At 36.3% G+C, this 15,401-nt stretch overlaps 1 protein-coding gene across 1 annotated transcript in view; it reads right to left on the bottom strand.

Annotated features, from left to right (window-relative positions):
* Window positions 1–14,321, bottom strand: part of LOC108304701 (intraflagellar transport protein 80 homolog) — a 108,139-nt gene extending 93,818 nt beyond the window's left edge. Inside the window, exons 1-4 of the mRNA XM_017529011.2 lie at window positions 14,176–14,321; window positions 11,499–11,640; window positions 7,417–7,506; window positions 6,086–6,223 (exon numbers count right to left, since the gene is read on the bottom strand). Coding sequence (XP_017384500.2) covers window positions 6,086–6,223; window positions 7,417–7,506; window positions 11,499–11,640; window positions 14,176–14,321 — 516 coding nt within the window. The remainder of the gene's footprint in view (window positions 1–6,085; window positions 6,224–7,416; window positions 7,507–11,498; window positions 11,641–14,175) is intronic.
* Window positions 14,322–15,401: the final 1,080 nt, after the last annotated feature.

The raw sequence follows: 15,401 nt of genomic DNA, 5'->3' as shown, positions 1-15,401 counted from the left end.
AAAAGAAAAGAAAAGAAAAAAAAATGCTCACAAAAAAACCACATTTTTCTAGGCTTAATATTTGCACAGATAACCTGGAAATTCACACCAATGTCATTCTTTTAAGTTAATATTATAAATTACTCTTCAATTTCTGTCAAGGAAGCCTAGATAAGAACTTTTAACAAAACATTAAGAAACACTGCACTCAACTAAAAATTTGTGAAGAGCTCTCAAACACTAAATAGAAATTTGATAAATTTCTGAAAAATGCTAGGGTATAGATCATTCCTGAGGATTAGATTCTTACAGTATGTAACATTGAAATTCTTTCACAAAATCTGGCCCTGGATAAATGATTACTACATTATTTAGACATACATTCATTATACCGCTTTAAGTTACAGATTATGAAACAAAAAGAAAGAAGGGGCTACATTTAAGGGTAACATTTCCAAATTAAAGAAAATATGTACTTTTTAAAAGAAGTCTAGGAAGTGTTTTTTCCTGGAGAGAGAAAACATTGTATGAGAAAAGCAGCTAGCACCAGCTGACTTACATTTTCACGTCTAAATTGACACCGTTAAGAGTAAGCTGGGTCTTACCCTAAGTTGACACCAGCAGGTACTGTATCTACTTACTTGGTAAACAGAAAGGAGAAGACCTTCAATAAGTGTTGCCCTTCTTACCTTTTCATCACACTAACCTGCCTTGATCCTCCAGACATACTAGTTCTCTTTACTAAGAGCAGCCTGTTCCTGTTTTTAAAATGTATTACAACTATAAGTAACTGAGTATATAATTATTTAATATGTCTTATCAACAAAAGAGTAAACTTTGTAAAGGCAATGTCTGCTTAGCATTCTTAAAAAAGATATGCAGGGGCCAGGCATGGTGGCTCATGCCTGTAGCACTTTGGGAGGCCAAGGTGGGTGGATCACTTGAGCTCAGGAGTTTGAGACCAGCCTGGGCAACATGGTGAAACCCTGTCTCTACTAAAAATACAAAAAATTAGCTAGGTGTGGTGGCACACGCCTGTAGTCCCAGCTACTCGGGAGGCTGAGGCATGAGAATCACCTGAACCCAGGAGACAAAGATTGCAGCAAGCCAAGATTGTGCCACTGCACTCCAGCCTGGGCGACAGAGTGAGACTCTGTTTAAAAAAAAAAAAATTCGGCTGGGTGTGGTGGCTCACGCCTGTAATCCAAGCACTTTGGAGGCCAAGACGGGCGGATTATCTGAGGTAGGGAGTTCAAGACCAGCCTGACCAACATGGTGAAACCCCGTTTTTAAAAAAAAAAAAAAAAAAAAGTGTAAAATATTTAGATAATTTTTTAACTAAAAATGCTAATAGCATTTATATCTTAGTAAGTAGAATTATTCTCCAAAGAAAACGGATGTCACCAGGCTGGGCACAGTGGCTCACGCCTGTAATTCCAGAACTTGGGAGGCCGAGGCAGGTGGATCACAAGGTCAAGAGATGGAGACCATCCGGGCCAACACGGTGAAACCTCGTCTCTACTAAAAATACAAAAATTAGCTCAGTGTGGTGGCTGCACATCTGTAGTCCCAGCTACTCGGGAGGCTGAGGCAGGAGAATCACTTGAATCCAGGAGGCAGAGGCTGCAGTGAGCAGAGATCATGCCGCTGCTCTCCAGCCTGGCGACAGAGTGAGACTGTCTCAAAAAAAAAAAAAAACCAGATGTCACCTTAAAAATAATTTCCCATGTTTTAACTAATATATATTTCTAAAATAAATTGGATAGCTTCAAAAAACAATAATTTTTTAAAAGAGAAAGGCTGAATTACATGATTACATAATCTAGTGAAAACTAAAGAATAAAGCTATTTTTCCCTTTTCAAAAACTGTACATTTTATCTGAAAATGTGCATTTAGAAAATGTAGATATGCAAAAAAGAAGAAAAATCACTATCACCACCTGTGACCAAATCAACAAACTTTAGATATACCGTTGTTAAAATTTGTTATATCGTGTCAGATTATTTTTCTGTTCATTTATACAGATATGTACTAATAAGATCATGATATGCATAAAGTCTGTCACTATTTTTTTCTTGTGGTCATATATTTTAAAACATTTTCATGATATTATAAAAGTAATTATCATTTTTAATAACTATATAATAATTTATTATAAGGCTTATATTCTATAATTAAATAATATCTTGCTGTTAGAGATTTAGATTGCTTTTCATTTGTTAAATTATAAATAATGCTCCACTAAGCATTCTTTATCTAATTGTTACCTAGGATAAATCCTAGAACTGGAATTGCTGGGTTAAAGTATACGTATATTTCTTGGTATTTTAATATATAATATCAACATATCCTCCAGAAAGGTTTGAACAAATATACAGAGTATGTATATAAATATATATGCATACACACACAGATAAATAACACATGAAGTCATAAACATCTAAATATTAAGTAACTCATAAAAATCTAAATGATAACTATATATGTTACAGGATTAATAAAAACCCTGTAAAAAGAAAAGAAATGATTGCATAAATGAATTCCAAATACTTTTGTGGAAATACACAAGGCAGAAAATGAAACAAAAAATCTATTGATAATTCAACAAATGAAAGTTAAGTGTTTGAATAGTATTTGCAACTAGTTATTCTGAAAGAATCAGTCTAGAATATGAATAGATAATATCATCACACATGATTCATATACTATAAACATTTTTGCTGCAGCAAAATGGCAGACATAACCCAGCAGTAATTTTAAATGAAGAACATGCTTAGAACAAATCAAAAGAATAAATTACCTGAGATTTTAAAGAAATATATTTTTCTATTATACTATTCTTTTTTAGTATCACCTGAATTATAGTTTACTATTTCATCTCCAAATTCAAGGTACTTTTTTCTGCAATAGAGTAAGTAAGCATTGCTCCTTTCAGAACTCAAAAGGAATATCAAACATCTCACTGCATCTTCTTTCAAGTGCCCTTTAAGGACAACCTGCATAAAGACAACTAGGAAACTTCCTAAAAATATCACTTCACAGAGCCTCATTCTCGGAGATTTTGATTCTCCATATTGCAAACAGTGCCCGAGAATGTGTATTTTTGTAATATCCAGGTGATGCTTATGAATGCTGAAATTTAAGTAACTTGGTTTACTATTGTAATGATTGAACACGGCATGAAAGGGCATTATTCTCAGGCCAACCTCCAAACAGTAAGATACTTAAATGGATACTCAGGTAATTATTCTTGACTCTTTCTACTTATACACCAAGGATTTATCTCCTGAACCTGTCTATTTCTTTCCATCTCCATTACTTCCCTATTATTCAGGCCAACATCATAATTTTCCTGTACTATAAGAGCTCCTAATTAGCCATCCTGCCTCTAGTGTACCTTTAATCTATCCTCTATGATGACCTTAGAGTATACTTCCCCCAAAATGCCAAATCTAATAAGGTAACTATCAAAAATGGATCAGTGACTCATCATTGCCCCTAAGATAAATTCCAAACTATTGTAGCCATACTAAACTTTTAATTTTTCTAATAAACTATGATTCCTTACCTTTGTTTATTCCCTCTTTTGAATCACTGTTCCTTTGACCTCAAAGCAGTATTTCCAACATTTAAACACTATCATGTTACTACATACAATCCATGGCTCTCTACTGACTAATATACTCAATTTCCAACTTCATGATTTCAGCTGGTCAAAGAAAATCTTATACTAGATGATCAAACAGTAGAACTGGAGCTGCTCTGGTTGCAGGTAGTGAGAGAGATCAGGAGCTCAACTCCCTCACCTCTTTTCCACCCCACAGCAGCCCCAAAAGAGCCCCCACAGAACATAATTAGATTTTAAAAGACTGAAATCTAGATTCTGTTACATAGCAAACACTTTAGTCCATCTATCTTTTCTGAATTATCTTCTGGTATTATGCCATGAAAATTTTGCAGATATTGCACAAAAAGCACCATACTGTTTTATACTTTGATTCACAAGAGGTTTCTTTTGCCTGCAACTCTCTTCCCCCAACTTTGTCTCCTTGGAGAATTACTAATTCTTCAAGGCTCTGCTCTTGAAGAAATGTCCCACAGGCTGAGTTAGGCTCTGCCACATATTTGCAGTGCTTGTATGAAAAAACCTCTTGTATAGCACTTATCATACTTACTGTAAGTCTTTTAGTCTAATTCTCCACTAGACTGTCAACATCTTGGGTGAAAGTCTTTATATCTTTTTCTTATTTATAACCCCAGTTTCTAGAACACTGTCTGATGAGTAGTATATATTTAATGTTTATTGAATAAAAGATAGATGTTATTAACATCCTAAATAAAAAGACTTGGTGCTTAACGAGATAAATCTTTAATTCAAGTTTTAAAAATTTTTAAATACTTTAATCAAAATGATAAAGTGAAATTATGTTTAAACTGGCTTATTAATAAATTGTTGAATATCTACTGTGTTGTACAGATAATAGAGAATTATTGAACTATGGGATTTTATAGACAAGGGAGTCAAAAATAATATACATTAAACTATTTTGACAATGTAAGAACATAATACATTGTGAAAATGAGACTAAGCATTCTGTAGATTTACAATCACTGATAGGGAAAATCAGAAGTAAAAGCTTCTTAAGTGATTAGATGGGATGATTTAACATCCTGATGTTCTAATTGAGAAAAGAGGGACCTAGCAGAAAAGAAATTAGAAAAATATACAAACAAACTTTGGAGTCAATGGAAGGCATGTTCAAAGGAAGTCAAACATGAGACAGGCCTTTAAGAATGGGTAGAACTCACTATGGTCTAAGACAAAAATCAAAGTATTTCATGAAACGAGAAAATGAGTGGGGATGTTAGTAAGAGGCAGGAAAGGCTCAAGAGCCAGTATTCAATGTGATTTGAACACAGAGAGTTGTGGGAGAAAAGACTGAATGGATTTTACGGCACCAGGTTTCAAAGAGCTTCTAAAGCCAGGCCAAGGACTTCATGTTTTACGTGATAGAAAACAAGTAACCAGAAATCTTAACAGATTAAAAGCTCTAAAAATTCTAACTGTCTTTTTCTGCATTAGGGGCAAATAAGCCACAGAACAATTATATGATTTCCTCAATTAGGAATAGTATAAAATAGCCCCACTCAAACTCTTTTTACCACATAATGCTGCTGCTATGGCAGTACTTCAATGAACAATTCATTCAAGCACAATGAGTAAATGCTGCTGAGCTTGGCTATTTCCTAGGTTCTAAACAGAATTTGTACGAAGGAGGGCATATTCTCTTATGAGGAAAAATTCTTGCATGTATTCAAATATGAATTCTTAACAAAGAAAACTGTGTCCTTTGGACATTTATTTATTTAGAGACAGGGTCTAATTCCCACTCGGGCTAGAGTACAGTAGCATGATTACAGCTCACTGCAGCCTCCACCTCCTGGGCTCTAGTGAGCCTCCTATTTTAGTCTTCCCAGTAGCTGGGACCACAGGTATGCGCCATCATGCCTGGCTAATTTATTTATTTTTTTGTAGAGACAGAGTTTCACTTTGTTACCTAGGCTGGTCTCAAACTCCTGGGTTCAAGCAATCCTCTCTCCTTGGACTGCGAAAGTGCTGGGATTACAGGCATAAAACACCACATCCAGCCATGTCCTCTGGTCTTAAAATGACAATTTTTCAAATGCACTATTAATTCCTTACAAAAAATATGCAATTGAGATTTCATATGAAACATATTGACAGCCAAAAAAAAAAAAAGTTTATGAGCTTCAAGTCAGTGAAAGCTTAGAAAAAAAGTTTAAACCTGAATTCTCCATATTGAATGGGCATAAATTTTAGTACTTTACCTCCATCACAATCATGCTCAAAATAAGTATTTCCAGAAAAAAAAATAGTAGAGAATGTGCTCCATTCTTCAAACTTAAACAGATTTTGGTCCCATATATCTGGAATTGATTGAACCAGCATATTAAGAAGACAAATTAGAAAGATTCAACCAAATGCATCCATTGAAAATGTTTTTTAAAGACTGAGAACCATGTGTGTTGTGCATTAGCACATTTATGACAGCACATCTGTGATTGTTCACCACTATAACTTACCCCAGTTTTATCACACAAGCGTAAAGTATGAAATGATCCAACAGCAAATAATTCTCCATCTGGAGCCCAGGCAACTGAAGTAATAGGATGCTCATGAGGTTGTGAATTGTACAGCATGCGGCCATAACTATCCCATACCTACAAAAGCAATTTTAAAAAATCTTTTATAATATCAGGGAGAAGTTTGCCAAAACTGAAAGAAAAATAAATAAATAAAATAAAAATATTTTATAACAGACACCGCAGAAAAACGTTTGTCTTCCAGTAAGGTAGCAAATAAAAATTTAAAAATCAGCACCTTATTTATTAGCAATTAAACATCTTTACCATCACACAAGGGGAAAACAAAGCTATATTTCTTGAAGCCTAAATATCTGAAAAAGAAACTATTTTATAATGTCAAAATTTTCAGATTTTACTTAATCTCTGAACATAAAATCTATGCATTTTAAGTCCTTTTAAATTTAATAGTACATTTTGACAGGTACATGCTGCCACGCTTGGCTAATTTTTTAAATTTTGTAGAGACGGAGTCTTGTTATATTGCCTAGGCTGGTTCTCCAACTCCTGGCCTCAAGTAACCCTACTGCCTTGCCCTCTTAAAGCACTGGGGTTACAGGTATGAGCTACCATACCCAGTTTGCTTAGTATTTTGCTTAAATTTTTTTCACCCTGTAAGAGCTCTACCTACTTTCTCTAAACGTATTTACTTCAATTTAATTGCCTCTAACTCTAGTTATTTATATATTAAACCTTATTTTTCTCTATAAATTATTTTGACCTGAAATTAATCAATATTTAGTAAACCAGCACGGTTGATTTTTTAAAATGCACTGAATTGATTTAAATTGAGTCACAGTAAAATTAGGGGCTATGCTGATATTGTTACTTATTAAATACCCAACTCTATAGATCAATGAGATAGCCTCTTTCTCTCTTTTTTTTGAAAGAGAGAGGGCTTCACTGTGTTGCCCAGGCTAGAATGCAATGGCACAATTATGGCTCACTGCAGCCTCAACCACCTGTGCTCAAGTGATCCACTTAACCTCAGCCTCCCATGTGGCTGGGACCACAGATGTGTCCCACCACACCTGGCTAACTTTTTTTTTTTTTTTTTTTTTTTTTAGAGATAGGGTCTCACTATATTGTTCAGGCTAATGAGAGTCTTTATGACATCTGTGCTTTTAGAAACCACTGAACATTATAAAATAATTTGCTAAATTATTGGAGTATAAAGACATGGCTAAAGTAAAAGAACATTCTTATATACTAAAAACTTTTCATATAAATTTGATTATTTCAGTCAAGTGATAAATCTAAACATTACATACCTTATATTTACAGTCTTCACCAGCAGATAAAATAAGATCATTGACTGAGTTCCAATCTACTTTTAAAATAATGCCATCGTGAGCTTTCCACTGTGAGAAAAAAAAAAAAAGATATTAATTATAACTTTAAAAGCATTTAAGTTTTTTTCTATAAGAAAATATACTTTGCCTCTTTTTAATGACTCCCTTGTCATCTTCTCAGGGATCCCTATCTTCCTTTTATAGCTATTGTACAATACCTCATTTGCTTGTTTCATTTGTAGTTTACACTTATGTTAGCACCTATAACATACACTATATAGCTTCCAACCTTATGAATTTCCTCAGTTGCCTGGACTCCAGATGGAAAATCACTTGCTGCTGAACTATTTCAAGCTTGACATTTGTGCGATAACACTGAATGAATATGTTATGTATTCCAAAAATGTCAACTGAATCCAAATCTTGCTGTCTCCTTCATATAGCAGATCCCATTACTGCTATTGCCTTCATGCTTGTTTACTTTTTTCTTTTTGAGACGGGTTCTCACTGTCACGCAGACTGGAGTTCAATGGTATGATCAGGGCTAAGAGCAGTCTCAACCTCCCATGCTCAAGCAATCCTCTTGCCTCAGCTTCCTGAGTAGCTGTGACTTGTACAGGCGTGTGCCAACACATCCACCTAATTTTTTTTTTTTTTTTTTTTTTTTTTAGTAGAGAAGTCTTGCTGTGTTGCCTGGGCTAGTCTCAAACTCCTGGGCTCAAGCAATTCTCCTGCTTTGGTCTCCCAAAATGCTGGGATTACAGGTGTAAGCCACCATGTCTAGCCTCCAACCTTTTTTTAGAAAACCTTCTGCACAAACATTTTTAATGCTCTCTTCATTTCATTCTGTTCATCATATTCTTCTAAGTTTCATTCACTTTACCTTCATGTGTCTGGTTCACAACTGGACTACTCTGAGAAACTTCTGCTGTATTTACCATGTAACAAAAAGATGTTTTCCATAGACAAGTATATATTCTATGTATACAGTCATTCTTTGGTATCTGTGGGGGACTAGTTCCAGGACCTCCCACTGATATGAAAATCGTAAGTTCCTAATATAAAATGGCATAGTATTTGCATATAACCTATGCATATCCTGCCATATACTTTAAATCATCTCTAGATTACTTATTATATGAATAAAATGGCAATACTATGTAAACAGTTGTATTGTTTAGGGAATAATGACAAGAAGAAAGTCTATAACATTCAGTACAGATGCAATTTTTAAAAAATATATTTGATTCATGGTTAATCTATCAGTGCAGAACCCATGGTTATGCTGACTGTACATACAATGCATAGACATGGGTGTTTTTTTAAATCATGAAGAAATTGTCAATCTAGAAAGTAAACATGAACGTCTCACTCTTAAACATGGATGTCTTGCTCTTAAATGTAATTAATGGGGCCCATTTAGCTATTATATCACATGTAATTAAATGTTACCATAGGCAGAATAATGTAACTAAACAGAATTAACTGGCCTAGGTGGCACATGCCTATAATTCCAGCACTTTGGGAAGCCGAGACGGGCAGATCATGAGGTCAATAGATGGAGACCATCCTGGCCAATATGGTGAAACCCTGTCTCTACTAAAAATACAAAATTAGCTGCTTGTGGTGGCACACGCCTGTAGTCCCAGCTACTCGGAGTCTGAGGCAGGAGAATCACTTGAACCCAGGAGGCGGAGTTGCCAATTGTGCCACTGCACTCTAGCCTGGTGACAGAGTGAGATGAGACTCTGTCTCAAAAAAAAAAAAGAACCATCTTTGGAGACTATAAGGTGTATTTTAATGTCTGAGTCAATTAAATCCATTTCAAAGGGTGGCAGATTTTAAGGGCTTTCCCCTGAGGCCCTGCTCAATCTATTGTTCTTAATGTATACAGTACAAAGTATTGAATGTAAGCCAAATAAGCTCTAAGAATAAGCAACAATTCATAACTTGGTTTATTCAAAATATACAAAAATACACATTTGATATACATGTTTTGATAATACATGTTGAAAAGCAATAGTTCTTACAATTAACTGTCAAATTAATTCAACATCCTAAAATACACTTCAAGGACAAATATAACAATATATACCGCTACACATATACATACAAATTCTTTTTTTTTTTTTTTTTTAACAGAGTTTCACTCTGTTGCCCAGGCTGGAGTGCAATGGTGCGATCTCGTCTCATTGCAATCTCCACCTCCCGGGTTCAAGCGACTCTCATGTCTCAGCCTCCCAAGTAGCTGGGATTACAGGCGCCTGCCACCATGCCCAGCTAATTTTTCTATTTTTAGTAGAGATGGGATTTTGCCATGTTGGTCAGGTTGGTTTCAAACTCCTGACCTCAGATGATCCACCTGTCTCGGCCTCCCTAAGTGCCAGGATTACAGGCATGAGCTACCATGCCCAGCCATAGACTCTTATGAGTTTCATTTTAAAGGAACAAAATAAATATTTGCCTATTCAAGATCTATGAACAAAATATGATTTAAATTTTCCTTACACTGTAATTTAGGATATCAACATATATTACAGATAATAGCATACTGTTATGCATATAATAATTTTTATTTACTTATTTATTAGGCATTTTGTAAAATTCCTTTGAACAACAAGCTCCTTGAAGGCAGAAACTATGTTCTGTTTCATTTTGACTACTTGATACCACAGTGCCTGGTATATAATAGGTATGCACTACATTTTTATTCAATGAATAAATAAAAATGTCCTCACTATAAAGCCAAGTTCTGGGTGTCGAGAAGGTCTTAAAGGAAATGAGGTATATACAACTGAACTACATTCCACAAGCAAGAATTAATTAAACACACTTTTTTGTGGACAATCCTAATTTGAATATGTTTTTATGTTCAAGAAGAATCGCAGTTGCTTTAGTCTCCCAAAAGGAACAGATAATTTGCATGAAGTTACTAATTATACTTTAACTCCTGTTTCTCTCTAGCTGAATTTTTCCTTCTCTCCACTACCTCCTGGCCTACCAGTTCAGCTGAACCATTAAATCATATTTTACTTGACCAATGGTGATATAATCAGCTTCCTGAGTTTCATTTATACAAACCTAATTGCAGATACCTAAACAAATTCACATAACTATAAACTAAAGGTATAAATTCAGAGATTCAGCTTGCCTATTTTGCTGTATAAATTTCATAGCACATTTTCAGCATAGGTAATTAGCATGGAAGGACTTTGACTAAGGGCCATCAGAACTAGTCCTCTTTCCCAGCTTCTTCCTTTTGCCCAAATTCTTTACCTTAGGTCCCTAAGGACAGGGGCTTGTATGTTCTATTCTTGCATGACCCTGGAATTCCTAGAAGAGTGTTCTGCACACTGTAAAAATGTACATGTATGTGGACTGTGTAAAATACATACAGCATAATCTATACAGATGTTATTAATATGGAACCTCGAAGTCATTTCTATGTCCTTATTCCCCAAAATCTACATTTACTCAACTGTTAAAACACTTCTATACCTGCTGTAGCCTGTCAATGTCTACCAACAAATCTCTTACTCAAGTCCTAGTCATTCTATGATGTTTTCCTGGCCTCCTTTGTTGACTAAAAGGTAGAAATGGCATAATAACTTATAATAGCACAATAATACAGATAATAACAGGTATTCTACATTGAGTGCTTACTGTATGCTAGGAATTGTCCTTTACACTTTGCAATTTAACTCATTTAATCCTCACAGCAACCCTGTTAAACTGATATTAGTGTCACTAAGAGATGAGAAGGCTGACGTTCAACGATATTTTATAACCTAAGATTTGAACCCAAGTGGTTAACTCCAAAGTCTGTTCTTATTAGCAAAACTACGCTGTATCATTATCAAAATGAGTTGAAATAAGGGAAAAACAAACCTTGTTGGAAATATAAAGATATTCCTTGTTCTGTAATAAAGGCTGATTAAACCATATACTTAAAGGCCAGACTGTAAAAAGACCACCCAGAAGAAAGAGACTCCTAAGTAAGTGCCCTCTAGTTTAGCAGTCAGGCAGATCCTGATAACAATTTACAAATGACTGAGAAGTACCTGTAAAACTTTAGCATTTGGTTGAAGAGGTTTAATGATTAGTTGCTTGCCTGCTGTAAAAAGAACCTTTTCTGAATCAGGGCCCCATGCTACTGAATACACTGGTGTTCCTGTAAGATGAAAAAAAAAAAAGGCTGATAAACTTTAATTCTTGTGTCTCATAAAAAGAGAGATTGTTAAGAGGATCAAAAAGCCATTTGAGGTGTCATTTCATTTCTTCTCTTTTAGAACTAGAGTACAGTCTAATGTTGAAATGCAGACTGGGTTAATATTGACCTTGAAAATCTACTGTGAGCAACTGACATACTAAATTTTTAACTAATTAGGATCTTGCTGAGAAAATATGGAGTTTTTAGAAATTCCATAGAGTGTGCTATTGAAATACATAAGATAAAATTAAATATACTTCATTTTTAATATTTAAAGGAATAGCAGAAAGTCATGGTTTATTATTTCCCATCATCGACAGCCATCAGTCTATATTTATTTATTGGCAGCGAATGTTTTTACATTTATTTGCAACTAGTTCAACAAATGATGTTGGTTTAAACAGCAGTCTTGGGGCTTAGCTGCACATTGTAATCACCTAGAGAGCTTTCTTAAAATTTTTATTTTTAATTTTTGTGGGTACATGGTATATACATTTATAGGGTACATGAGATGTTTTGATACAGGCATGCAATGCATAACAATCAAATCATGAAAAATGGGGTATCCATCCCCTCAAGCATTTTTCCTTTGTGTTAAGAACAATCCAATTATATTCTCACCCTGTTGTGTTATCAAATACTAGGCCTCATTCATTCATTCATTCATTCATTCAATTTCTGGTACGCATTAACCACCCCACATCCCCCACAACCCCCTCACTACCTTTCCCAGCAACTTGTTACCATCCTTCTACTAACTCCATGGGTTCCATAGTTTTGAGTTTTAGATCCCACAAATAAGTAGGAATATGCAATGTTTATCTTTCTGTGCCTGGCTCATTTCACTCAACATAATGAATATAGTACAGTTCCATTCATGTTGTAGCAAATGATTGAATCTCATTCTTTTTTATGGCTGAATAGTACTCCACTGTATGTAAGTACCACATTTTCTTTATCCATTCATCTGCTGATGGACACTTAGGTTGCCTCCAAATCTTGGTATTGTGAACAGAGTTGCAACAAACACAAAAGTGAAGCTATCTCATTAACAAATTGATTTCCTTTCTTTTGGGCATATATCCAGCAATGGGGTTATAGCCATCAGTATTTAAACTGACTCAACAAATAAAGTAACTGAAATTTTCCATATTAAAATATAAATGGCATACTCACCTTATAGATTAATTCTCACACCTGATGCTGTAACAGGCAGCAGGACTTCCCCTCACATGCTGCTTCAGTAGTAGACTAATAGACAGAAATAACTGCATCCCAAAATAATCTAATAATCTACTACTCATGAATTCACAAATGGCAAATTTTTTTAAATATCAGATTAGGGAAAGTTTTGTTATCTGTTAGGTTTGGCTTTAGTCTGAAAGCTTGGCTAAAAAAAGCTCCACTATCTTACAACTAGAATAAAGTTTACTTCCAGAGGAAAAATACAAGTTTGATTTACCTGCTACTCTACAAACTACATTACACTTGATACTGTTTTCAGCTGCCAAGAGGAATTAGAGATGGTATTTTTAAAATCAATTACATTTAAGTAAAGTATTTCTTAACTTACTTTCTAGATTACCTAATGTCTTCTGGAAAACTATACTTTATGTAAGCCTAGTTCTAAAAAATGACTATAATATTTGTTGAAAGCATTAAATATATAGCAGTAAATAATCTGTATTCCACTTGCCTGGTCCAGCTACTTATTCATTAGGCAAGTAAATCAAGGTTATGTGGTTAATCTATTAAATAGTAACCCATTTATATTTACAAAACCAAGCTTTTAAAAATTGTCTAGGACTCCTAAATCAGACTATTATAGTAATTGACTTTCTGTGAATAAATGAACCAATAAATAAATGAATGAATCTTTCAGGAATTTACATTCTTAGTAGAATGAAATCTGAATTTGAGGATTTATGGGCAATCAGTAAGATTTAATTGTTTATTTAAATGAAAAGCCCAACTGATGCTATCTATAATCAAAACAGAATAAAGTTCAGTAAGACAAATGCTTTTATTTAAGAGGTATTCTACCTTTTTTGTGCCATTTTCTCCCTAATAAAAACACATTTCAAATGTGAGCAAGTCCCAATGGTTTATAGAGGTTAGAAAGTCTAGTCTAGAACCAGTCCCAAAAAAAAAAAAAAAAAAAAACCTGAAACATGTCCTCCACAGTTTAGGTGTTATAAAGTATCTAAATATCCCATTTAGTCGATGACATCTGGGATTGTTCTGTATCAAATGAACCCACAGAAATTCTTCCCAATGAGATGACATGTCTCAAAAGGTACTCCTCCTCCTTCTGTACTTGGTAAGCATATTTTCTGGGAATATTCTCTGCAGTAATCAGGAGCTGACCTGTGCTTCAAAACTAAATCTCCGGTGGATCGATCCAAGGTGGCCGTTTAGGAACAGCTCAGGATTGCAGCTCCCAGTGAAAGCGCAGAGGGTGAGTGGACACTGCATTTTTATTGCCCACAGACTAGGAAATTCGCAGGCGGAGGAGCTCCACGGGTCACCAGCGCGGCTGTGCCAGCCGGCGCCGCTGCTTTGCCCCACGCGGCTGCTTTGTTGGCGCCCTGGAGCAGCGGTTCTCTGTACAAAATACACTGGTCCAGGTGCCCTTTAGGCTGGCAATTGGAGCCACAGGAAGTCGCCCATTCATCTGTTTAAAAAGGGGACTGAGCAGAGAACCAGGACAGTAGATTCCAGGGCAAAAAAAAAAAGCTAACAAATCTCAGTGCTGCTGTTTAAGCCAGCACAGTGAGTGGCCGCAGGGGAAAACAAACAGACCCCGGCGCCTCTTCAACAGGCGACTGGAACACCAACTTAAAAAAGGCTCTGAGGCAGGGAGCCAGGCGATCAGGCTCCGCTGGTCCCACCCCCACAAAAGAACAGCAATCAGAAACTCTCTGGATTGAGAGTTTCACAGCAAGCGCAGCTAAACCCGGGACGGTCCACTTCTGAAGGGGAGGGGCGTCCGCCATTACCGAGGCAGCCCACCACTACGGAGGCAGTCAGCCAATGCTGAGGCAGCCCGCCGTTGCCAAGGCAACCTGCCATTGCTGAGGCAGCCCGCCGTTGCCACGGCAACCCGCCACTGCAGAGAGGCTCCGCCTTAACAGAGGTGGGCCACCGTTGCTGAGGCAGTTCTAACTACACCCATATAAACAGGACTGCAGGGAAGCTCACTCGGCAGCTGGGCAGAGCCCACAGCAGCTCAGCAAAGCCTCTACAGGCAGACAGTGACTAGGCTGCCTCCTTGCTGGGCAGGGCAGCTCTGAAGGAAAAAAAAAAGGAAGGCAGCAGTATAACAGAAACTCAGAAATAAAGCCCTAAATCCCTGAGACACAGCAACTGGGAACAAAAAGCGGTTTATGAGTTCTGCTGCAGCAGACCTAAACGTACCTGCCAAGCAGCTCTGAATGAACAACGGAGCTCACAGCTCAGCATTTGAATCTCCTATAAAGAAGAGACCATTTCCTCAAGCAGCTCCCTGACCCCTGTATATCCAAAGAGCCACCTCATAAAGGAGAGATCAGACTGACACCTGGCGGGTATCCTTCTGGGACAAAGATAGCAGAAGAAGAAAACTGGTAACAACCCTTACCGTTCTGCAGCTGCTGCAGGTGATCCCCAGCAAGCAGGGCCTGGAGTGGACCTCAGCACACCTACAGCAGAAGGGCCAGATTGTCAGAAGGAAAACAAAGAAACAGAAATAACCTCATCATCAACAAACAGAACG

This window comes from Cebus imitator, unplaced genomic scaffold, assembly GCF_001604975.1.
Source record: "Cebus imitator isolate Cc_AM_T3 unplaced genomic scaffold, Cebus_imitator-1.0 Scaffold56, whole genome shotgun sequence".
Classification (NCBI taxonomy): domain Eukaryota; kingdom Metazoa; phylum Chordata; class Mammalia; order Primates; family Cebidae; genus Cebus; species Cebus imitator.
Note: the sequence above shows the minus strand (reverse complement) of the source record. Positions and strands in the feature narration are given on the sequence as shown.